The sequence below is a fragment of the Tiliqua scincoides genome, chromosome 12 (assembly GCF_035046505.1).
Source record: "Tiliqua scincoides isolate rTilSci1 chromosome 12, rTilSci1.hap2, whole genome shotgun sequence".
Classification (NCBI taxonomy): Eukaryota; Metazoa; Chordata; class Lepidosauria; order Squamata; family Scincidae; genus Tiliqua; species Tiliqua scincoides.
The window spans coordinates 10161527-10185560 of record NC_089832.1 but is presented as its reverse complement, the minus strand read 5'-3'; the positions used below and the strand labels follow the sequence as shown (position 1 = coordinate 10185560).

At 44.8% G+C, this 24034-nt stretch overlaps 1 protein-coding gene across 1 annotated transcript in view; it reads right to left on the bottom strand.

The window, feature by feature from the left end:
- The window catches only part of PCDH11X (protocadherin 11 X-linked), a 733772-nt gene that overhangs the window by 177845 nt on the left and 531893 nt on the right, over positions 1-24034 (bottom strand). The window contains exon 5 of the mRNA XM_066640189.1: positions 20968-21166. Coding sequence (XP_066496286.1) covers positions 20968-21166 — 199 coding nt within the window. The remainder of the gene's footprint in view (positions 1-20967; positions 21167-24034) is intronic.

The window sequence follows — 24034 nt, the reverse complement described above, 5'->3', positions numbered from 1 at the left end:
CATCCGGGGGTTTGGAGTGGGATGTCATCAATATGCTGATGACACCCAGCTTTATCTCTCCTTTCCTCCAGACTCCAGGGTGGCAGTTGAGGGCCTGGAGCGCTGTCTGGAAGCAGTGAGGATCTGGATGGGGGCTAACAAGCTGAATTTAAATCCGGATAAGACAGAGGCTCTCCTGGTTCGGAAATCCTCGATGCAGGTGCTGGATTATCAGCTTGCTCTGAATGGGGTTGCACTCCCTCTGAAGGAGCAGGTCCGCAGCTTGGGGGTCCACCTGGACTCGCAGCTGCTCCTGGATTCCCAGGTGGCAGCTGTGGCTAGGGGGGCCTTTGCTCAGCTTCGGCTGGTGCGCCAGCTGCGTCCGTACTTGGATCGTGCAGACCTGGCCACGGTGATCCATGCTACGGTGACATCGAGGTTAGATTATTGTAACGCGCTTTATGTGGGGCTGCCCCCTGAAGACGGTTCGGAAACTGCAATTAGTGCAGAATGCAGTGGCCCGTGTGGTCACTGGAGCTAGGCGGTTTGACTCTGTCAGCCCGCTTCTCCGGGGGCTACATTGGCTGCCCATTTGTTTCCGGGCCCTATTCAAGGTGCTGGTTTTGACCTTTAAAGCCCTATACTGCTCTGGGCCAGGTTATCTTAGAGATCGCCTACTCCCGTACAATCCGGCTCGTCCTCTCAGGTCATCAGAGAAGGCCTTTTTACAAGTGCCGCCGCCTAAGGAGGTACGTGGGGAGGCGGCAAGAAATAGGGCCTTCTCAGTAGTGGCACCAACGTTGTGGAACTCCCTTCCCCTTGACTTGAGAATGCCTCTCTCCCTCAAGATCCTTCGGCGAGTCCTGAAGACCTTGTTGTTTAACCAAGCCTTCTGACGTTATGGCCTTTTTAACATCTTTTATATATCTTTTAGTTGCTTTTTTACAGGCCCGATTCCTCTAAGAACTGCTGTTTTATGCTCTTTTATTCTGACTCTTCTGACTACTGTTTTTATGGGTTCTGCTAATGTGTTTTTTAATATGTTTTTATCTGTTTGTGAAATTATGTTTTAATCTGTTTTATATGTTAGCCGCCCTGGGTCCCTTTTTGGGAGAAGGGCGGGATAAAAATAAAGTTTTATTATTATTATTATTATTAAAGTGGAAAAAGACCCCTCTCTGAAAAATCCGGAGACACCACTGACAGAGGGAGTGTAGACCATAATAAGCTAGATGACTGAGGACCCAATCCCATCAACTTTTGAATACTAAGGCAGCCACAATTCAGCCCCAAAGTAAGGGAACAAATGTCCCCTCTTCTTGAGGAGGTCTCTGTGAGTGCTGCCCTACCGCAGTATGCAGTGCACGCCCCACTGGCATTGCTGTATCAGTGCTGGAAAGTTGGACAGGATTGGGCTCTGAGAAGACTCACCTTGCCTCGTCGTCTTGTTGGACTGCTTGGAAACCTGACTCCAAGTTTGTCTGACACCACACCAGCTACCTTTAGCATTGCAGTACACTGCCTTCTTCCTAATCTATCCACTGCCCTTCTTTCCCATGCTGGTTCCCTCAGATCATTCTGGACTTTGACAGTAACTCAAGACAGGATACACTAGAACCAGGATACAGGTTTTGGGGTTGTCTCCAATCCAGGCACTGAACCAGTGGTGTACCTAGCAACGGGGGCAAATTCCCTGCGCAATGGGGGGAAATTCCCTGGGCATGGTGCCTGTGGGGGCAGAGCTGTCAGCCCTGCCCCATCACCTGTTTATCCCCCTCCTCCTGATGGAGGGGTACCACAGAATCACAGCTGGAGTGGCTGTGAGTTGCAGCCACTCCAGCCGCAATTCGGCCCCATTTTGGGCTGCACCTCCTTTATAGGAGAGGAGGGGGACGGCCTAGATCAGGGGTGTCCAAACATTTTGGCAGGAGGGCCACATCGTCTCTCTGACACTGTGTCGGGGGCTGGGGAAAAAAAGAATTAATTTACAATTTAAATTTTGAATAAATTTAAATAAATGAATATATTAGAGATGGAACTTATTTGAATGAATGAAGGTCTTGCAGCAGCTCAAGGCCTATAAAAGACCTTGCACAAAGCAAGGCCAGCCTTTCCTTCGCTGCCACTGCTGCATCACAGACGTGGAACAGCAAGTAGTGGAGGGAGCCCTTGTCCCACAGCTCAAGTGAGAGGTTGAATAGTCATTCTCTTGCTGAGAAGCCAGCACGGGCTCCAGCAAGTCTTTGGAGGGTCAGAGGCTCATTGGAGACTGATTGAAAGCCCCCGAGGGCCGCAAGTGGCCCCCAGGCCGGAGTTTGGGCACCCCTGGCCTAGATTGACAGCATGCCAGGAGTCACAACTTATTGCATAGGGCCCCATGAATTATTTTCTCCCTGCAACAAAACTGTGATTCGGTTGCCAGAAGATGAGGAAACAGTGGTTTACATCTACGTAACTTCTTGCTTTCCACAGAATTCATTCGACCTCCTTGCAAGATTTTTATTTGTAGGGCAAGATTAAACCGCACAATCACACAAAGATCCTGCAATTCATCCCATGGGTCCTTGGGAAATAATGGCTGGCGCCCTGGGGGTTTCGGGTGGGTTGAGGGGAACAAGGAACAAATTGCTATTAGCTTCAAAAAAAGATGTATTTATTGTTCTGCGCTGCAGAAAATCTATAACAAGCGGCAGTTGACCCTGATACTTTATGCTAAATGAGGAGAAGCAGAAAACTATGATTTCACTTGATATATGGATAAAGATATTTCTTTTTCTAGACCTTGATCATTTAGCTAAGACTCCTCCTGCCCCCCCTCACTTTTAACCTCTGAATTGTTTTGTGTGTGGTTAAATTGGAGCAAACATTTTGTGTCAAATAAGGAGGTTAGTTTGTGTGTCCTTGATTTTTAAAGAGGACCTGAACGCAAGCAAAGGATGAGAGAAAGTGCTGCCTGTTCCACCCAGGTGGTATAAGAAGAGAAATGGCACTGGGGTGCTTAGAGACCTGGCACTACCCTCCTGGGAGGTGCTCAGGACAGAGTCAGTCCACACCTAGATGAATGCAGACCCCTCTCCCACCATTGCTCCCCTGAAACCTGATTACTTACTGCCTCTAAACCCAAAAATAGCAGGCAGCCATGAAGACCCATAGAACTCCTGCCCCAAGTTTCTGCATTTCTGTTGTTAACTACTAGCTTTCCAGGATTCATTTACCGATTTTCTTCTTAAATCCACTCCTATGTGATTGATTATTCTATATGAAGTTGTCCTTTCATACCCTAGACCAGGGGTGCCCAAAGCCCGGCCTTGGGGCCACTTGTGGCCCTCAAGGACTCTCAATGCAGCCCTCAGGGAGCCCCCAGTCTCCAATGAGCCTCTGGGCCTCCAGAGATTTGTTGGAGTCCGCACTGGCCTGACACAATTGCTCTCAGTGTGAGGGTGACTGTTTGACCCCTCGCGTGAGCTGTGGGATGAGGGCTCCCTCCACTGCTTGTTGTTTCACGTCTGGGATGCAGTAGTGGCAGCAAAGGAAAGGCCAGCCTTGCTTTGTGCAAGGCCTTTTGTAGGCCTTGAGATATTGCAAGACCTTCATTCATTCATATAAGTTCATCTTTAATATATTCACTTGTGTAAACTTATGTAAATTTATTCAAATTTTAAATGTAAATTAATTCTTTCCCCCCCGGCCCCCCCGACACAGTGTCAGCGAGACGATGTGGCCCTCCTGCCAAAAACTTTGGACACCCATGCCCTAGATGAAGTTGCTCTTTAGTATGTACATAGTAAAGTCCAAACTCTTTGCCTAGCTCTGGAGGATCCAGCTACTCCTGACTAGAGGGTGCTGTTCAGTTCAAAAGTTGTTAAATATTAATCCCTAGCATTCCACGGGGCAAAGAGATTATCATTTTCTTATGACTTTATTAGAATCCCACATAAATTTATTTATTTTTCATACTTTTATACCACCCTTCCTCCAAAGAGCTCAGGGCGGTGTACACAGCTGCTCCCCTCCTCCTGTTCTCACAACAACCCTGTGAGGTAGGTGAGGCTGATGGCGGACCAGGGATTTGAACCTGGATCTTCCAGGACTGAGTCCACCTTCCAAACCATTACACCACCCTGGCAAAGATCTAATTCTCCTCATGCCTACAGTATTACCAGTCTGTTTACATCCAGGTCTGACAGTTCTGGATTGGATGCAGATGTTCAAGTCTGCAGGAATCTGCTATACGGTCACTAAGGTTTCCACCTGTAAGCATGACTTAAACTGCACACACGAATGGATTGGCAGACACAACAGAGGTCACACAATCCTTATATTGGGTGCTGGTCAACATTCTTTCAGCAGAATTCTGCTCTAGTTGCAATTTCTGAATGGTTTGGTCACCTCACAGTCATACAAATACACCTACCCTCTGGAATGGGTACTGTCTAGAACAGGGGTGCCCAAACCCCGGCCCTGGGGCCACATGTGGCCCTCGAGGCCTCTCAATGTGGCCCTCAGGAAGCCCCAGTCTCCAATGAGCCTCTGGCCCTCCAGAGATTTGTTGGAGCCCGCATTGGCCCAATGCAACTGCTCTCAGCGTGAGGGCAACTGTTTGACCTCTCACATGAGCTGTGGGATGAGGGCTCCCTCCACTTCTTTCTGTTTCACGTCTGTGATGCAGCAGCGGCAGCAAAGGAAAGGCCAGCCTTGCTTTGTGCAAGGCCTTTTATAGGCCTTGAGCTATTGCAAGACCTTCATTCATTCATATAAGTTCGTCTTTAATATATTCACTTATGTAAATTTATTCAAATATAAATTAATTCTTTTTTCTCCCAGCCCCCGACACAGTGTCAGAGAGCTGATGTGGCCCTCCTGCCAAAAACTTTGGACACCCCTGGTCTAGAATATCAGAAGCAACATAAGAATGTTAATGGTTGCTTGTGCTGACCTAGTTTCATTGAACCACCTAATGCAAGGCTACTCAAACCCCACTGATGGCCCATGGGGGCTTTCCCTCCAGTCTAGGGGGTCCCCCCATCGCCAGTGGGCACTCGGCCCTCACCACAGCCCACGCTGGCTCGACATGCGAGCATGGGGTCTGGTTTTCCCTTGCTGCCTTGAGCTTTGCACCTGCGAAGCTCAGCAGCAGCAAAGAAGAGGCCAGCTTGTATGCAGGGCCTTTTATACTGTGAAGGTAATGCAAGACTTGCAGGTCTCGCGTTAGTTCAAGCCTTGCAAGTCTTGTGTTACTTCCCACTATAAAAGGCCCTGTGCATGTGCTGGGCCCATCTTTCCCTGCCTGGCCCAAGGGCAGCACACTCGTGGAGCAGAGGTAGCAGGTGAAGACTGGGAAGGGGGAGAATGCAGGAGAGAGAGAGCTCAAGGGAGGGCGGGCGGGCAGATGTGTGAATGAGTTTATGAACTGGCTTGAAGATCCCCTTCCCCCCCCCCCCCGGTGTTAGGAAGCATTTATGAACTGGTTTGAATTCATTCATTCATTTTCTGTCTCTAATATATTCATTTATGTAAATTTTTTCCCAGCCCCCAGCACCGTGTCAGAGAGATGATGTGGCCCTCCTGCCAAAAAGTCTGAGCACCCCTGACCTAATGTCACACCCTGGTTTGTCTCAACTGTCTCAATGCTGCCAATTGTAACTGTGGATCAGAGGAATTATCTCCAGAACCTACCTTGCACTGCAAACCTATGCCTGGCTACTCTTGAGTAAGTCTCATTGAATCCAATCAGTCTCACTCCAGGGCAAATATATATATATATATATATATATATATATAGGATTGCATCTTCAAATGCAGCAGGCTTTTTGAGAATCAGGCTCATTATTTGGCAGTAGGGCTGAATATTTTTGTTCTCCTTTGCAAAATGGATTGTCATTTTTCTTTGCAGTCTCTGCTGCCTGATGAACAACTCCAATTATGTATATTGGACAGGGAACATTAAAAATTGAACTTCAGAAGAATAAGAAGAATATGCTGAATGAAGTCATTGTGTGGCCAGTGACTTCAACCCTGACCCCACCTGTAAACGTGGGAGGTAAATAAACTTGTTTTGCTGTTTCGTCAAGGTCTCGGAGGGGCACATGCAAGTTGATTGTGTGTGACTGAGGAGGTATATCTAATTTATATTGTCATTCATAATCTTGCACCTCCCAAATCATACAGATTTTGTAAAGTGCTGCTGTTGTTACTTTTACCCAGCTCTGCCTCCAAAGAGATCAGAACATTGCCAGATGGCTTCCAGTGGTCTCCCAGCCACATATAAATAATTGTGCAACAAGCAAACAAACAAAAAAATCTTTCAGTCTGATGCAAACTATGAGAATTAACAATTAACTGTTAGTCTGCCACTTTGGAAAGCTGTGTTGTTTCAAAATTAACAAGAGCAACATGAAATATAATTTCAGGGTTCTTCCCAAGGAGAAACAACTGAGAATTTTAAAGGGAAGCCAGAGGAGGATGAGTGCCTGTGCTCTTATGGCGGGCACAAAAGGAAATTTACACCAACTGAAATTAGAAGCAGATTCTAGAATTCTTTCCCAGAAGAATCTTCAACAATAGTCAAACATGTGCCTATGAGACAAATGAAATTTCTTCTGTGGGAGGAAGGAGATTCTGCACAAAAAAGGTATCTGTGAATCACATGGCACATTTTGAATGGTGATGCCTGCCTGTAGGGGGAGGGGAGGGCCTACCCAGCCTTTCCGAGGGGTACCCCCTGGTGGAGGCCTCAGACTAGTTCACCAGAAGAAAGTGGGGTTGTGTCACCCAGCTCCCCCTCTTTGGGCTGGCAGCATTTGCCAGAGTCAGGAGCAGGGGCTGCTGTCAGCAGATCCTCCTGCCTGCTCTCCCAACTGCCTTGTCATGCCTGGCCTCCAGGTTTATGTAGGGAAGGCCCCTCCCCTTTGGCCCTGCCCCTTCCCTTACAGGGATGGTATAAAAAGGGCGTGTCTCTAAGATTGCCCTCCCCTGGAATTACCACAACTCCTCCCCTTCCTCTCTCTGTCTCCCTCCCACCTCCTCTCACCTGGAGCTGCCAGGGTTGTTCCTGAGATGGCTGGGAAGGTTGCTGCCTCTGCTCTGCTCTCTGCCTTTGGGGGGTGGGCTGGCCCTGCCCACCTGGGTCCTGGAAATCTGCAGACGATGTCAGAAGGTCCAGCTGTGGGCTCCCGATGTCATAGCCAGGTGCCCTGCCCAGCAAGGCAGGTCCCGGCTGGCTGAGTGGGGGAGTGCTCCCCTTCTCCCCCGAGGTGGGGGAGGGGTGGCTGCCCAGCAGCCGAATGGCCTGCATCCTGTCTCCCCCCTCCCTCCTCCAAGGTGGAGGGAGAAGTGGGGGGTTCGGCACGCAGTGTTCCTCTGCTGCGCTTTGCCGCCCACAGGAGTGCCCAGGCAGCTTATGGGGAGGTGGCCCCATGTTCCACCGGCTTCCTCCCTGATCCTCTGGCCCAGAAGTCTTCTCCCTGGGTAAGCTGGGGGCCTGTGGGAGGAGGGGAACCCCGACAGGCACAACAGGAAAAAAATGTTTTTTATTTTCACACCAGCCAAGTATGAGGTGTCATTGGGCTCAAGCCTGGGAACCAGTAGCAATTCCCAGCTAGTGATGGAGTGAATCTGAAACGGGCAGGGAAAATGCCTCTTCCAAATCCCAGGAAAGCCCAGATCTAAGAATTTGGGCTTTGGGGGACACTGAAATACATAATTAAATGCAGATTTTGTTTTGTATAAGAAAATGAATATCTAATGACTTTTAGCAGAAGACAGAATGGAAGTAAAAGGAAAATGCAAAGTTTGGACAGAATGGAAATAAAGCAATCCATAAGAACATGTAAAGCATCCCTCCTAAGCAGGCCAGTGTCCATCTCATCCACTGCCAACTCCCTGCTAACTGGGCAAAGAGACACTTTTTGAAGTGGTGCTCCTTCTATATTTAGCAGGGGGAGTGCAACCGTTCCTCTTCACCTCAGTACAGTGTCCTTTCTAGTGGCTGTTTGCTGGTGTTCTGCATATTTTTAGATTGTGACCCCATTTGGGAGAGGGATTTGTTTAATTACAGGGGTGTGTCACTTAAAGACTGAGATGTACTCCCGCACCCCTGTCGTCAAGTTACACCAACATTAATCAACAGCACCTGTTCTCAGTCTACGAAGCTGCGTGGAGCTGTCCTCCCCTGGTCTCTGGAGGCTTTTCTGAGCCCTGCAGAGGCAACGCTGTCTCTGTGGGTCAGAAAAGCCTCTTGAGTAGAGGGGATCACAGCTCTCCTCGCCTTCAGAAGCTTGGGGGGAACAGTGATCAGCGACGGACCTTCACATACGTGGTCTGTCACTGGTCATAACGTCACTAATCTATGTTCAGCTGCATTTGATTTTTGTCTGTAATCCGCTTTGTAAACTTTTCTGTTGAAAAGTGGCATATAAATATTCAACATCACGCTTTGTATAGTCACATTGGGAAGCTGTAAATAAAGGTATACCTTCTCTGGTATTTCAACTGACACACTGCCATTGACCCTGTAAACAGACTTGCAGCCAGATTTTGTGACCAGATGCAAGGGGCACCAAGATGCAGGTCGCATGTGCTTCCTGAGGCATCAGGTGGGCCATGGTAAATTACAGGAAGCTGAATTAGATGGGCCTTTTCCCAGTGGTGTAGCTAAAGGGGTGCAGGGGGTAGCAGTTTCACTGGGTATCAAGCTTTAGGGGGGGGCAACAAACTGAGCATGACACTAGTGACCAAAATTGTGAAAATCTTGATATGTATGAATAATACCATCATGTTATATATCATTGGAAAGGTAATTTCTTGCAGAATGCAATGGAAAAAACCACATTAGGTTATCTCTATTCTATCAAAAGTTATGGCCAATTAACCAGAAAATGAAAACACAACTGCCTTTATGGAACAAAAAGTGGATTTCTTAACTCAAAACTGACTTATGAGACTGATTGTTCTGTGTGCCAGTGAGATGTTATGATATAGCATGGAACCAGTAACTTTTTATTTACTTAATTAAATTTGATTTTGTTATGGAGGGAGAGCTACAAAATTTTCTTTGACCCCAGGTAGCAGATAGATGCCTTAGCAATGCCACTGACTGGGGGGAGGCAGCAGAGCAAGTGGGTGGTGAGCTGCTGGGGGGAGGAGGTGGATTCCTCCCAATTTTCACTTTTTAAAAAAGCCTAGGCATGACATCACTTCCAGTTGTGACATCACTTCCGGGGTAACATTTTGAGCTTGGCACTGGGCTACAAGATCATTAGCTACGCCACTGGGCCTTACTATGTTCTTATGTGAGCATCGATAGATTTGCCCTCCATCAGTTTGTCTTATCCAGGCTTAGGGATAGCTGCACTAGTAACCACCACCCCAGTTTCATCCCCATTTCAGTGGAAAAGCAGTACTAGTGAAAAAAGAGCATGAAAAGGGGGGTTATTGGTCCAGCTCCCAATCCTCTTCAATTGTGGAAAGACATCAAAGAAACCAGTTCTAAGAGACACTATATTTTTTTTATTCTCAAAATATAAGTAAGAAAAAAGAGCCTAGAATAAAATAGGCTCCAGGATGGGGGAGCTGGAGAAGTAGGAGGTGAAGAAGGAGACCATAAAAAAGTCTTGCCTCATTGGCTCATAAATAATAGAAATATAAATGTCATATGAACTTTATTTTATGGCATACGCTGCCTACGAGAAAAAAAAATTAGAAGCAAAGAACAGGCTCATTGTGAGAAGGGCTACCCATTCTCTGTCACCGTGGGCAGTTATTCATGCTTGGTGACATTCCAGACCTTGTGACACCTGTTTTCTATTGGTTAAGCACACCAGGTTTCCCTGCACTTGTCATTTTCAAACAGAATTGACAAGACAAGGGGGTCTGCTTTGCTCTGCGGGAGCCAGTTCTCTGATAACCCCTGCCTAATCCATACCAGATGTCAGATAACCGAGATAAAAATTTTCAGAACTCCCAGGAAAAGTGAAAGCCTATCAACATTTTGAGGCATTAGGTTTGGGTTCTGAAACATATTTCCTACAATGTTTAATGCCTCTATTACGGAATGGCTGGGATTTTTGGGTGGCTACAAATAATTACCTACTACAGTGGTACTCAAACTTTTCTGGCCAGTGGCTCCCTTGACCCCCGTGGCTGTTGGTCATGACTCCCCATCATGTTCCTGAGGGCTGGAAGTGACATCATTAAACAGGAAGTGGCCAGAAATATTAACTATATTAAATATATTAAATATAATATTCTAATATTATATTTATTATAATATAATATTAATTATATATATATATTAACTATATTAATTATATTAATCATATCATTAAATGCAGATCTTAAAAATATATTATTAATACACAGCAATATTCATGGTTTATAACTGATCAGCTGCTGATCACTGTTGGAGACAGGATGCTGGAGTAGGTAGATTTTGTCTGGTCTAGGAGGACTCATTTTTTTAAACTTTGTAAGCATACCAATAGAACTGTTTTATCAAATGAACTTTGTGAACAACCAGTCTGACCAACATTACACACACACACCCCTGTGGACCCCAGTCCAACTAGTCATTTCTTCCATTCTCCTTGGATAGGACTGAACCCTTTATTAATTTAATGAAATTAAATTTTTCCAGCAGCTGGTGGGGAAAACAAAAATAGACTATGAAAATAGAGCTGATAAGGGTTTGGTTAGAAAGCTATATTTGTCTCCTATACTAGGAGATGCACAGCTCAAGCCTAGGCATGTCTACTCAGAAGTAAGTCCCATTAGAGTCAATGGGGCTTACTCCCAGGAAAGTGAGGATAGGATTGGGCTGGCAATCACTTCATCAATGGCTGATAAGTATTCCCTTCAAATAGCAAGATTCATCACTTTAAAAATACAGCCTTTCCTCTTCAGTCAAACAACAAGATTAATAAATCACTTTAAAAACAGTACCCTTTTTCTGCTTCTGGCCAAGTAAAGTGTGTGCTTGTCTCTCCCCTCCCCCTTTGCCAACTGCATGGAAACAACTTTAAGGGGAGGGGGAGGAAAGCGGGAAGTTGAAGGAGAGAGATTTCACTTTGATGAGAATCAATTCCAGGCTGGGAACTAGGAACCATCCAGACAAGGATCAGCGAGAGTTAAGGACTGCAAGCCGTGCTTGCTCAGAAGAGGGCAGGGTGGCAGCAGCCACTCTCGCAGCTGAGCAACTCCTGTTTCTTCTGCTTTAAAAAAAGCGCAGATGACGGGTTCATATTCTGCCCAGGGGTGTGACTGTATCGCTGTGAGAGGACATCCCGCGCCTCCCTTTTGAGTTCCTGGCACCTCCCTAAAGAGCCGTGCCGCACAGTTTGAATAACACTGACCTACTAGTTCTAGTTAATTACTTTCTGAGTAGTAGTTGAAGCTACCTGATGACTTGTGAGCCATCCAAGTGCCTGGAATTTATATGATGTTTTCTTTGTCACTTGCCTGTTTTTTCAATTCCATCAGTTTTTTTCCCTTTTTTTCTTTAAGAAAATCTGAAAAAAGTTCAAGATCCTCTTTTTTATATATTGATGGACAATATAAATGCTTAGCATTTGTACAGAGTTGTACAAGTGGTACATTAGTGGTTCCCAAACCACTCATCTAAAAAGTGTCAGTTTACCAGCTTCTGCGGCTATAATGGTGATTGGGCAGCATTGCTCCCCAATCACCATTACAGCCTTAGAGGCTGGAAAAGTGAGACTTTTTTTTTTAAGATTTGACCTGATGCTAAAAGGTTTAGGAACTACTAGTGTATAGGACTGTAGCCTAAGAAAGTAGCAAGTTGTTTAACCCTTGATGCACCTTGTCAGTTTCACAAGCCACCAAAAAAAGTCGTGGATCCATAGTTTAGGAACCATTGTTACACACACTTACCAGGGAACAAATCCCACTAAACACACTGGGACTTACTTCTGGGTAGAGATGCATAGGACTGCACTGTTAGCCCCTACACTATGCCAACTTGGATATACCAAGATGACTTCTTTCAACTTCCTATTGCTTCCTTTTTTAACTGTTCAAGTTGCCACATACATCAACATAAGAACATAAGAACAGCCCCACTGGATCAGGCCATAGGCCCATCTAGTCCAGCTTCCTGTATCTCACAGCGGCCCACCAAATGCCCCAAGGAGCACACCAGATAACAAGAGACCTGCATCCTGGTGCCCTCCCTTGCATCTGGCATTCTGAAAAAACACATTTCTAAAATCAGGAGGTTGCACATACACATCATGGCTTGTACCCCGTAATGGATTTTTCCTCCAGAAACTTGTCCAATCCTCTTTGAAAGGCGTCCAGGCCAGTTGCCATCACCACATCCTGTGGCAAAGAGTTCCACAGACCAACCACACGCTGAGTAAAGAAATATTTTCTTTTGTCTGTTCTAACTCTCCCAACACTCAATTTTAGTGGATGTCCCCTGGTTCTGGTGTTATGTGAGAGTGTAAAGAGCATCTCACTATCCACTCTGTCCATCCCCTGCATAATTTTGTATGTCTCAATCATGTCCCCCCTCAAGCGTCTCTTTTCTAGGCTGAAGAGGCCCAAACGCCATAGCCTTTCCTCATAAGGAAGGTGCCCCAGCCCAGTAATCATCTTAGTCGCTCTCTTTTGCAACTTTTCCATTTCCACTATATCTTTTTTGAGATGCGGTGACCAGAACTGGACACAATACTCCAGGCGTGGCCTTACCATCGATTTGTACAACAGCATTATAATATTAGCCATTTTGTTCTCAATACCCTTCCTAATGATCCCAAGCATAGAATTGGCCTTCTTCACTGCCGCCGCACATTGGGTCGACACTTTCATCGACCTATCCACCACCAACCCAAGATCTCTCTCCTGATCTGTCACAGACAGCTCTGAACCCATCAGCCTATATCTAAAGTTTTGATTTTTTGCCCCAATGTGCATGACTTTACACTTAGTGACATTGAAGTGCATCTGCCATTTTGTTGCCCATTCTGCCAGTCTGGAGAGATCCTTCTGGAGCTCCTCACAATCACTTCTGGTCTTCACCACTCGGAAAAGTTTGGTGTCATCCGCAAACTTAGCCACCTCACTGCTCAACCCTGTCTCCAGGTCATTTATGAAGAGGTTGAAAAGCACTGGTCCCAGGACAGATCCTTGGGGCACACCGCTTTTCACTTCTCTCCATTGTGAAAATGGAGCCCAGTATTATCCTTGAAACTCCAGTAATTAAGCCCAGTATTATCCTTGAAACTCCACTTGGACTCCACATACCCAACAGCGGATGGTGAGAAGAGGAAGGAGACCTGAGATTAATCCTAAAGTTGTATTTCAACGCTTGGACAGCCATGGGAAGCTGATTCAAACAGATTTTCCAATGCCAGTCTGCACTCTTGAAGATTTCTGAGCATCGCAGAACTTGGTCTTGGTTCTTCCCCTGTGATGTGAAAGTAGGGCACATCTAAGACATTTGCAGCTTTGATTTTAGCCCTTGGCTGTTATTACCTCCCCCAGTGCCCTAAGGTGTTGTGTTATCAAGCAATAATGATAGATTATTAAGAGTGTACAAAAGGAGCCACTCATTTAAAATGGGGATGTTCAACCTACCCATGGTGTTTGATCATCACCAATTTCCTCACCTTTTAATCCAAATATCCAGCTAATGACTATCCCAGAAGTGATACAGAAACAGTCTCAGTGGGTTGTCAAATTAAAAAAAATAAAAATAAAAGTGCCGCTTTCGTCAAAGCCTACTAGTAAAATGTTCAGCTATTACATTCTCCCACCTATGTGTGGGCTAATTAGATTAAAGGTAGAAGATCAATCAAGCTGCACTGTCTTCATAAAATTAATTACTCCAGCCCTCCACAAATTAATTATTAGTGTGCAGCTTTGAAGATGGGGAAAAAGTGCACAGCAAAGGAAGTTTTCATGGGCATGAATGTACACATGGTGTACACACACATGCGCCCCTTCCCCCACAAATAAAAAAAAGTGAAAGCTGTCACAAGCTAATGGAGATTTATTGCCTTTACAAACCCCCCCCCCCCATGACAGGGTTAGTGTCAAATATACTCCTTAGTGTCAAATATACTGCTTTATTAGAATCAGCTGCTATGCAACCCCACTGCTTCCCTGGGTTCATGTCAGTTTTGCAACTCACACAAGTATGTGAGGAGTTAAAGCGGCAGGTGAATGTACTTTATTAATAATAATAATAATAATAATAATAATAATAATAATAATAATAATAATAATAATAATTGTATATTTGGCTGTGCCCAAATGCTATGAGCAACATCAAGTCAAAGTTAATGGTGAGATACCTGCTTATAGTTAGTCATGGCTGTTGTACAAATTTGGAGGAACAGGCAAAGCCCATTATTTACATATAAGCTCTGTCCCCACATAGTTTTTCTGCCAGGCTAAATAATTATGTGACCCCGCCCTCCTCTCCAGCTGGGCTAGGACCATGAGAGGGCCTCCATCTAACTATTGAAGCACCACCCCTTGCTGTGGTCCAGATCCATGAATTGGGACTGTATGCAATGGGGAGGGACATTAATCCTGACTCCCCACCATATTTCTAATTCAGGTCACACACACACACACACACACACACACACACACACACACACACACACACAGAGAGAGAGAGAGAGAGAGAGAGAGAGAGAGATCTTTGGCATCAATGAGGGGGGGTCCCAACCCAGATGATGGCTAAAGCCCCCTCTGCCACCATGCAATGGTCCTAATTCTGCAGGGCTGAAATAAAATATCATTTAACCTTTTTAAAAAAACAAAAACAAATGTTAGCATTAAACATATGGTTACTGTGTGTCTTGGAGCAAAGGCTCACAGTCTTTCTATAAGTACTGTGCAAGACCTCTCACATCCCCATGACTGGGGACCTTCACATCTCCAATCCTTTTCCATGTGTGCAGATCTGTTACCAATGTTCTTGACCACACAGCCCATTCAGAACATTTATTTCCATAGCAAAGATGGGATTTTGCAAGAATAGCAAAAACCACAGGTGTTAGCAGCACGCCACAAACTCAAACTTGTCCAAACTTATTTTTAAAACAGTGCAGGTTAGCAATTGGAGACATCCCCCAATTATTTAATTTCTGCAGCAATTTTAACGCATAATGTTCTTTACACTCCTCCTATCATTCATCCATTCAACCACCCTGGGAGGGAGCAACTGTTATTGTATTCTAGTCACTAGTCAAACTGGGTATAATGTACACGTCTAGTTTCACCAGCTGCCCATGGAAATTAGTCAACTGTGGAGTAGAACAAAAGCTACCAGGGCATTTTTAAAAGCTGCCATGTTTCCAAAATGTCTTCTGAACTTACAAATCACAAAATTTTTCTGATGCCATAAAGGTATTAATAGACAAAAATGCATTTACTGCAGCTAGTGATCAACTAATTCCCTTCAGCTCAGTTTGAAAATGGACCTAGAATGATGACTTTTTGCAGACAATTCCCAGAGAGAGGAAAAATAGTTTCCCTCTGGAGAGTTCTAATTTGACTTGTCATGTTGCTTGCATCATATTAGACTGGTTTAAAATTTTATCGATTTTAGGCTGGTTCTAGATGCCAGTTAGTGTTTACACAGGGTTAAACAAATGTTACCACAGGGGGACTTTTTAGGCTACATACATTGCCAACTTGCTGGGGCTGAGGTGATTGCAGCAGTCATGAGAGGGAGAGAAGCCAAGGCCAGGAGACAAGCAGGGAACCAGGGTCAGAGTTAGAAATGAAGCCGGAAATCAGAACCAAGAATCAAGATGGGAGACAGGAACAGACTAGAACAGGATTGAAACCAGAACTCAGAGGAGGGAAAGCACCAGAGCCAAAGAGAGCTTGGCTCATCAAGATCTAGCCCAGTTAGGAAACCCCTTGTATACCTTCAGGGGATCCAATTAAGAGTCTAGGGTAGGTGAGGCCCGTTCAAAGGCCGAGAGCCTTTGTAGAGCAATGTTCTCAACCAGTGGTGCTCGTATCACCAGAGGTACTGGAGGTGGTTTCCAGTGGTACACACAGGACCCCTCCCCGAGCCCTGCTGCCTGGCAGTGAGACCAGTGATGCAACACGATGAACAAAAATTGGATGCTTTGCTTGATGGGCAGAGCTCCAGTGTGCACTTTTTGTGCACTCATAAAAGCCCCTCCCCACATCCACTGTAAGCAGATTACCAGTGTTTCATTACCAGTGTTTGTCACATTTTGTCTGCTCTCCAAATCTGGAAGTAACTGGCAGTGACATCATCACCAGTTACTTTCGGTAGTACTTCAGATAGATGGAGCATGCAGTGTGGTATGGCGAAGGACAAATGCTGAAAAATGCTGGTGTGGAGAGATGCAGTTCTGGCAGCTTGCCACATGGGGCAGTTATCCCAAGATACTGGATGCATCAACTCCAGCCCAGTCAGCTCCTGACAAAGTTTCCTGTTTTGGAGGACCATTGAACAAGCTGTCTCACTCCCCCACCCCAAAAGGGATGACATGACCCTCCTCCCTCTTGCCGCTTCTGTCCTCGCTCTCACACAATTCGTCCCACCCCCTCCTGCCTTGTTCATAGATGGAATGGGGACATCAGGGGAGTATTAAATGAGAACTCCGACACACACACACACACACACACACCCAGCAGCACCTCCATTTTTTCCCACTGAGCTGTGGCTGACATTTTTATGGAAAAGACTCAGGATTCAAGTGTTTTAGAGTTCCCAAATCACTCTGGATGACTTGGAAAGTTCGCCTGTTAGGTCTCGTTTTTGAGTTGAGTTAAAGGGGGTAGAGACTTGTGACTCAATTCAAGTGAAGCCATGTTGGACGTGTCCATCTCTGATCTATGAGAGTATGCACAGCATTTTCTGTACATACAAGGAGTATTTCCAAAGATCCACATCAAAATACAGAGTCACCCAACCCCAAAAGCAATCTCTCTGCAAACCGCCAATGTTATGGGACACAGCATCAGTTACGCATGTCAAAGCAACGCTGTTGAAGTCCAAATTGCATTAGGTGAGGGATGCACCTCCACACTGCAGAACACTAATTATTCTTGGTAGTGGATTTCAACCTGACCCATCAGATAATTATCTAAGAAAAATAGGCAACTCTAGACTCCATGCAAATTTCTTACAACTGCAGCTTGCTCACCTCAAGAGTGCCAAGGTGCATCAGCAGCATTCATGCGCAGGCATCATTAGGATGCAACTGCCATTTTTGAAGCTTCAAATGGGAGGTAGTTGCGTTAAAAAAGGACTGGGAGAAAAGGGGTTCCAAATGCAACCACCAATTCAGTCTGGATTTTCGGTTTACACCTAAAACGGCTGTGTAACTTCGTAAGAATCAACACAGAAGTGCTTTCAGCATATAATCTTGTGGCACTGAAGCCACAGACGGGGTAGGTGGGATGGCACCGCTGTCCAAGGTTACGCCTGTTAACGTATAAAAATGCCATGTAAATAGATATGCATGTTACACTGTGTAATAAAATGAGAACAATTTTGTGTTTGAGTATTTTGATGTTTGTTAATTTTGATGTGAAGATTTCAAAAATGCGACTGTTTTTGGCAAGGCATCAATAGTGACGCTACTTCAAAATCTATGCAGTTGTATGATACACATATTACAATACATTAGGCTGGTGGTTTTCAAACTTTAAAGCACCGCGACCTGCTTTTTAGAATGACAGTTGTTTGGGACCCACCGGAAGTGATGTCATGACTGGAAGGGACACTGTTAATTTAGGCTTCAAGTCGAAGCCACAATCAGACAAAGATTGTGTGCTACAGCACTACACAGTGCTATGTTGTGTGCTACACACTACTACACAGTGTGCTTGTGCTGTTATTCTGTATAGCTCAGAATCCAGACGTTCCAGCTCGGAAGTCAAAGCAGAACACAGAATTGAATCTTTCTCCAACAACGCAGACCTCCCCTATTTCCAGTGTCCCATCCTCTCATCTATTCAGGGCAAAGCACAATGCCTCTCTCCTACTGGGAGTCTGCTCAGCCCAGCAGCTCTGTACCCTGTATTCTCAGCTCTGTATTTTCAATGGCGGCTGAGATAGGTGCTATGCGACCCACCTGAAATTGGCTTGCAACCCACCTAGTGGGTCCCAACCCACATATTGGGAAATGCAAGGCATTAGGCAATAGGATTAAAAGAAACAGATAATTTAAGATAACTAAAAAAGTTTTGATGATACAAAGAACAAAGTTTACTGGAATTGCTGGAATCATCACCTGTGAATTATCTAAGGGCGCAATCCTAACCCACTTTCCAGCACTGGCATAGCTGTGTCAATGGGACGTGTGCTGCATCCTGCAGTTGGGGGCAGTCATGGCGACCTCCTCAAGGTAAGGCAATGTTTGTTCCCTTACCTCGAAGCTGCATTGCCCTTGTATCAGTGCTGAAAAGTTGATTAGGATTGTGGCCTAAGAAACATTAAAAATTCAACATGAACAATTTTTGTGTTACACAGTATAATGATTCCCTGGATTGAGCAAATTCACACCTGGTTCTCACATTCTGGTTCTTTGGGGAAATAAGCCAAATGAAGGACTCTGCTTTCAGCAACTGCCATTTTTACATGAATAGTCAACTTAGCTATCGGCTAACTGGACAACTCAATCTTACTCACGCTAACTCCTCCTCCTCATGGACAAATCCACGATTCCATGGTTTGTTGAAGTTCAGAGTAAATGGGGGGGGGGGGATTGAGCAGCTCTATGTTTTTCAATATGGCTCTCTCCAAATCTATTGTCTTAAATGTAAGGGAAACATAAAGATATCACTTGGGTCAAGTTCCTCTTTGTTTCCAAAAAGGGGGGAGGTAAGAAAAGGTCTAAGGGTTAAAAGGGTTTAAAACACCCTTATTTCAATGCAATTCTTCCAAACCAATTTACCAGGGTTATTCTGGATTTATCAAAAAAAGAAAATGAATGACACCAAATCCCACAGAATCATGAATCTTTGAAATGATCAGTTTGGCCCCAGGCTCAATAATATAATAAGAACTTTAAATACACACACAAAACTATACTGAATCACGTATTTGGTAAGATTTAAAATTTGATTGAAAAAAGAAAAGAAAAGAAAAGAAAAGAAGGAGGGTTCCCTTTGCTTTCAAACAGAGCAAAACCCACACATCTGATCAATGGGGGGGGGGGCACATACACCATTATGTGTTTGTTTAACTCCATCAAGTTGTTATGTAAAAGCTAATTTTTAAAATGAAAATATGACTCAAATAATTTACTCTTCCCTTTTACTCACAGAGAAACTCAAGTTTCTGAAATGACACAGGATGGCGTAAAAGGCACCCTCTTAATACATTGAAACAATGCAAGAATGCAGTTTAGAAGCTGCAAATAACTAGGCTTAATTTATTTTATTTTCATCTTTTTTGAACTTTGTTGATGTTTTGGGTGATCTTTGCTTGCCCAGTCATTTGCTCATCTACTTTACCAAACAAGGAAAACCTAATACAACACTAGCATATAAACCAGTTCTATCAGAACATATTTATTGTCTACCATCCTCTAAACCAGTGGTTCTCAAACTGGTGGGTTGCAACCCAACAGTTAGTGTAAAGGTTCCCCTGTCCCTTTAAGGGGCGGGGGAAGGGGAGAGGTAGGGAAGCAATCCCCAGGATCGCGTCCGTTTTGTGTGGGGGGGTGCTTGTCACTTACTTTTAGAAGGCAGGGCTGCAGCAGGCTGCAGGAGGTGTGGGGAGCCCTGTGCACCCCTGCACAGTGCTCCCCAAGTCTTGGAACGTTCACTGAAAGTGGGTGCAAAGTGCCTCCTGCAAAACAGAAGTGCTTTGCACCCGCTTTCAGTGAAAGTTCCAAGCCTCGGGGAGTGTTGTGCAGGGTTGCACAGGGCTCCCTGCACCTCCTGCAGCCAGCTGCAGCCCTGCCTTCTAAAAGTAAGTGACAAACACTCCCCTCACCCTCCTTAGGGCTAGGGATCGAATTGCTGCCCTAGCCCCTCCCCCACAAAGACTTACTAAGGGAGTAAAGCTCCCTCAAAGTTTGAGTACCACTGCTCTAAACCATTTATTAGAGTAGATCCCACACACCTGCTGATCCTGAGCCCAGTTCACATGTGTGAACCTTCTTCAGAACTCATCACTGCCACTATGCACTAAAATTACAAAACCCCTGTTGAATTAGACCTTCTAACCCCACTTTGTGCATCACAGAGTCGCCACCCAGATGCCATCAAGAAGTGATGGAGGCAATAGCCTATTCGCAGTCGCCCTCCAGACTAGCATATAATCTAGCATATAGTGTCTGGCAGATTTCATATGGACCATCCTCACCAGAGTCAATTAAATACCTTTTACTTTCTATTTTGTTCTCTAATCGTCCTTTAAAGCTGAATTAATTTTTTTGTGTTATATATGAACAAAGAAGTTCTGTATTCTTTAACAGAACTGACAGCACAATCCTATGCATGTCTACTTAGAAATAAGTCTCATTGACTTCAATGGGACTTTATTCCCAGGTAAATATGTATAGGATTGCAACCTGAATAAAGTTTTGAGGGAATTCAAAACAGATTTGACCTCCGAACTTTGGGAGATACGATTTGGGGGAGTTTATCTAATGTCCCAAAGTTGTTCATAAGCCTTTCCTTCATTGCCAAGGCTCAGGTTCAAAAGGGGAAATAGCCCAGACACTGTAGGGTCATTGCCAAACCCATTATGCCAAAGGCAACCAACTGGAAATTTTGCCATTTAGGTCCATTTAAATCATTTGAATTTCAGAACAAAGCTCAGCAAACAAATGAGGAAACATAAAACAGGAGGACAAAACAATGCAGACTTAGGCAGATTGATTAGCTATATATCTTTACCCTGTCCCCATCACAGAAAACTATTTTGAGATCCCTTGCTAGCAGGTGCACTGGTTGTGCACCCTGGATGGATGGAGGTTCTAAACCAAATACGATGACCAGATGGAACAGACTTACTGGACTCCGGATCAGAATTGCCATCTCCTTCTGTCCGACTGTTAGGTGATGTCTGTTCATAGTACTCCTCCTGGGGGAAACCAAGTGGCAGAGGGTGGGTCGTGCTTGCGGTGCTGCTGGGCTCATGGTCTCCTAGGCCACTGTCGCTGCAGCTTTCCTGAGAGCCATCAGGCAGGTGAAAGGTGACCCGGCGCTGCGACTGCAGGGAAGGGAAGAGAATTTCATACTTCCAGCAATGTTCCCAAGTAATTGCCTATCCATTTGAGAAATTGTATTACTTCAATTACATGCGGTGACACACTACTGATGGCAGTTACATACAAATATCAAACTTTTATAACAGCTCTCTTTCACTGTCAACTGAATTTCATCCAGCAACCTTATTTACTGGTGTTATAAACCTGGAATCAAACTGAGACACACCTAGTGCTTTAAACAGTATGCTAGAGCAGTAGTTCTCAAACTCTCTGGGTATTTGAGAACTGCTGGTAAGTGCTTGCAGGGGCAGGGACTGGGAGGGGAGATATGCCCAGACAGTGCCATGGTGATCGCAGCACCACGGACACCCCAAGGCTTGTCTCCCTACCTGGGGGGGGGGGGAGAGGTCAGCAAGCCTTGAAGTGGACCCAGGAGGCCCACAGTCCTCTCTGTGGTTCTCCCCCAAGTGATTTATCACTCCGATCTGCAAGTTGGAGCAACTTTCGGTTTACCAGAAGTTGTGCCAGACTTTCTGATATTCCTTGCAACTACTGGTTTACCGGAAGTGCACTCCACCCTTCAGATTAGAGTGATTGATCGCTTGGGGGAGACCCATAGAACCTGGACCCTCTCCAAGGCTTGCTGATCCACCCCCCTCAAGGTAGGGAGACAAGCCTCTGGGTGCCCGCAGTGCCACGATTGCTGCAGTGCTGCTGTGGCACCCATTCCTTCCCCCTTAAGGGAAGTGACCAATTTTCCATTCCTATGGTAGGTCGCGACCCACCACTTTGAACACCAGCGCCCTAGAGCATCAGATGTGTTACCTATAAACCAACTTCGACACTGCAACCACCATTTAAGACTGAATTTATTCCTCATATCTTATAGATATCAGTAAGGAAATGTCTTTTATGTTCCTGAATGCCAAAAATGATATGTATAATCTACCCCCCCCCCCAAAAAAAAAGACTGAGGAAAAAGTGCAAGTGGGAGGGAAAAAAGACAAATTAAGAATCTACTAAAATATTAAAATGATGGACAACAGATACATCCTAGACATGAAAATGATGTAATTGAGTGAGGCTGGCTTGCAGACACTGTTGACACTTGGTTGTATAGGAATGACAAAAAGTCTGGCACAACTCTCAGGCATTTCAAGAGGTTGAAATGAAATTTCTGACCACACATTTGGAGATGTTCCCATGATGAATATATAAGGGCTCGACAGTGAGGACTCAAGGAGAAGTAAGCCATAAGGTAGAGACAGACATTCAATCCAAGTACAGATACGTGAGAGGATAAAAGAGAACACAATTTGTCAGAGCCAGATTGGAGCAGTACAATCAGAGACTTCAAGATGTGCCTCCATTCCTCAGGGTCTCTGGGTGCAAACATCAAGGAGAGGCTCAAAACATCCCACAGATTTAGAATAAGAAGACCACATGCAAATTTGTTGGTAGTGCCGTTTTGCTATCTCAGTCACAAGATGAACTGACTAAAAGACTTGCTGGGACACTACAGAACAGGTTTTGATATCTCAGAGTAAAATATATAAAGCTACTGACTCTTAGAGGATCAGGTCAGAGATTACTTGAAGATATTTGTCTCATGTGTTCCAGTAATCCTGATTAAATGAGTCACAATCTGACATGCACTCAGGCATATGTGTGTGTGTGTGTGTGTATGTGTGTGTGTGCGTGTGAATTGTGTTCTCTCTCTCTCTCTCTCAGTATGAGGGTTGGGTAGGAATTTTTTATTGTCATCCTAATTGGCATCAGATGGTGTTTTTTTGCCTACCCCAGACTGGTGCGGAAAGGATGGTGTGTTCCATAGACTGCACATGTTAAAAACTGGTCACTTGTGTGACCAAAAAGGACCCAAATTGAACCCAATTGCAGTCTGGTGTCTTTGTTGGGGGGTGCAAGTGTAAATAGAACGCTAGATGCAGGGGAGTGGCAGCGAGATGTAAGCATCTTGTGGCCTTGTGTGCTCCCTGGGGCATCTGGTGGGCTGCTGTGAGATACAGGAAGCTGAACTAGATGGGCCCTGGGCCTGATCCAGCAGGGCTCTTCTCATGTTCCTATATAAGGCGGGTATATTTTTATCCTCATACTACAGATGGGAAGACCAAGTCTGAGAGAGAATGCCTTGTATAAACCCACCTAGAGAGTGCATCGTACTCAGAGAAGTTCTGAATCACACAGCTCAGTTTCTCAGCCACCCTGCTGCACCAGTTCAATGAAGTATGAATGAATGAATGAACAGAAAAATCTTGGCAAACTATGCCTGTCCGAATTTTAATGCTATTTATTGACACTCTCCCTAAACTGAAGACAGGTGTAAAAGAAATACTGGGAGCAGCTGATCCTCAGATAACCTAGAAGCCATTGAGACAACATCCTCCTCCTACTGACAAAGTTAAGTTTCTTATTAAGCAAACTCTTCAACACATTACTTTGAACTTGACATATGGAACAAAGCAAAAGATGTAAATATTCTACATGAAAATAAGCAAGTGAAAGCTTTTGGGTGGAAAAGATAATACACATCATATTACCGTCAGCTTATTTTTGTACATCCCACATAAAAATGATTTTTTTGAGATCATAGGCATTCAGAAGCTTAGAGATCAGAATGAATGACAATATTTAATGTCTATTTTCCCAACAGCCTGAAAAAGGAACTCTCTCTCTCTCTCTCTCTCTCTCTCTCTCTCTCTCTCTCTCTTTGTGTGTTTTAAGGCTAACTCTGATTTATTATAAGGCGTCAACATTTGACAACAGCAAGCAGATTAACATTTTTAACAATCTGCCATCCATTTAAATCTGATTGACCTTCTCATTCAATCAATCAACCAACCAACAGAGGT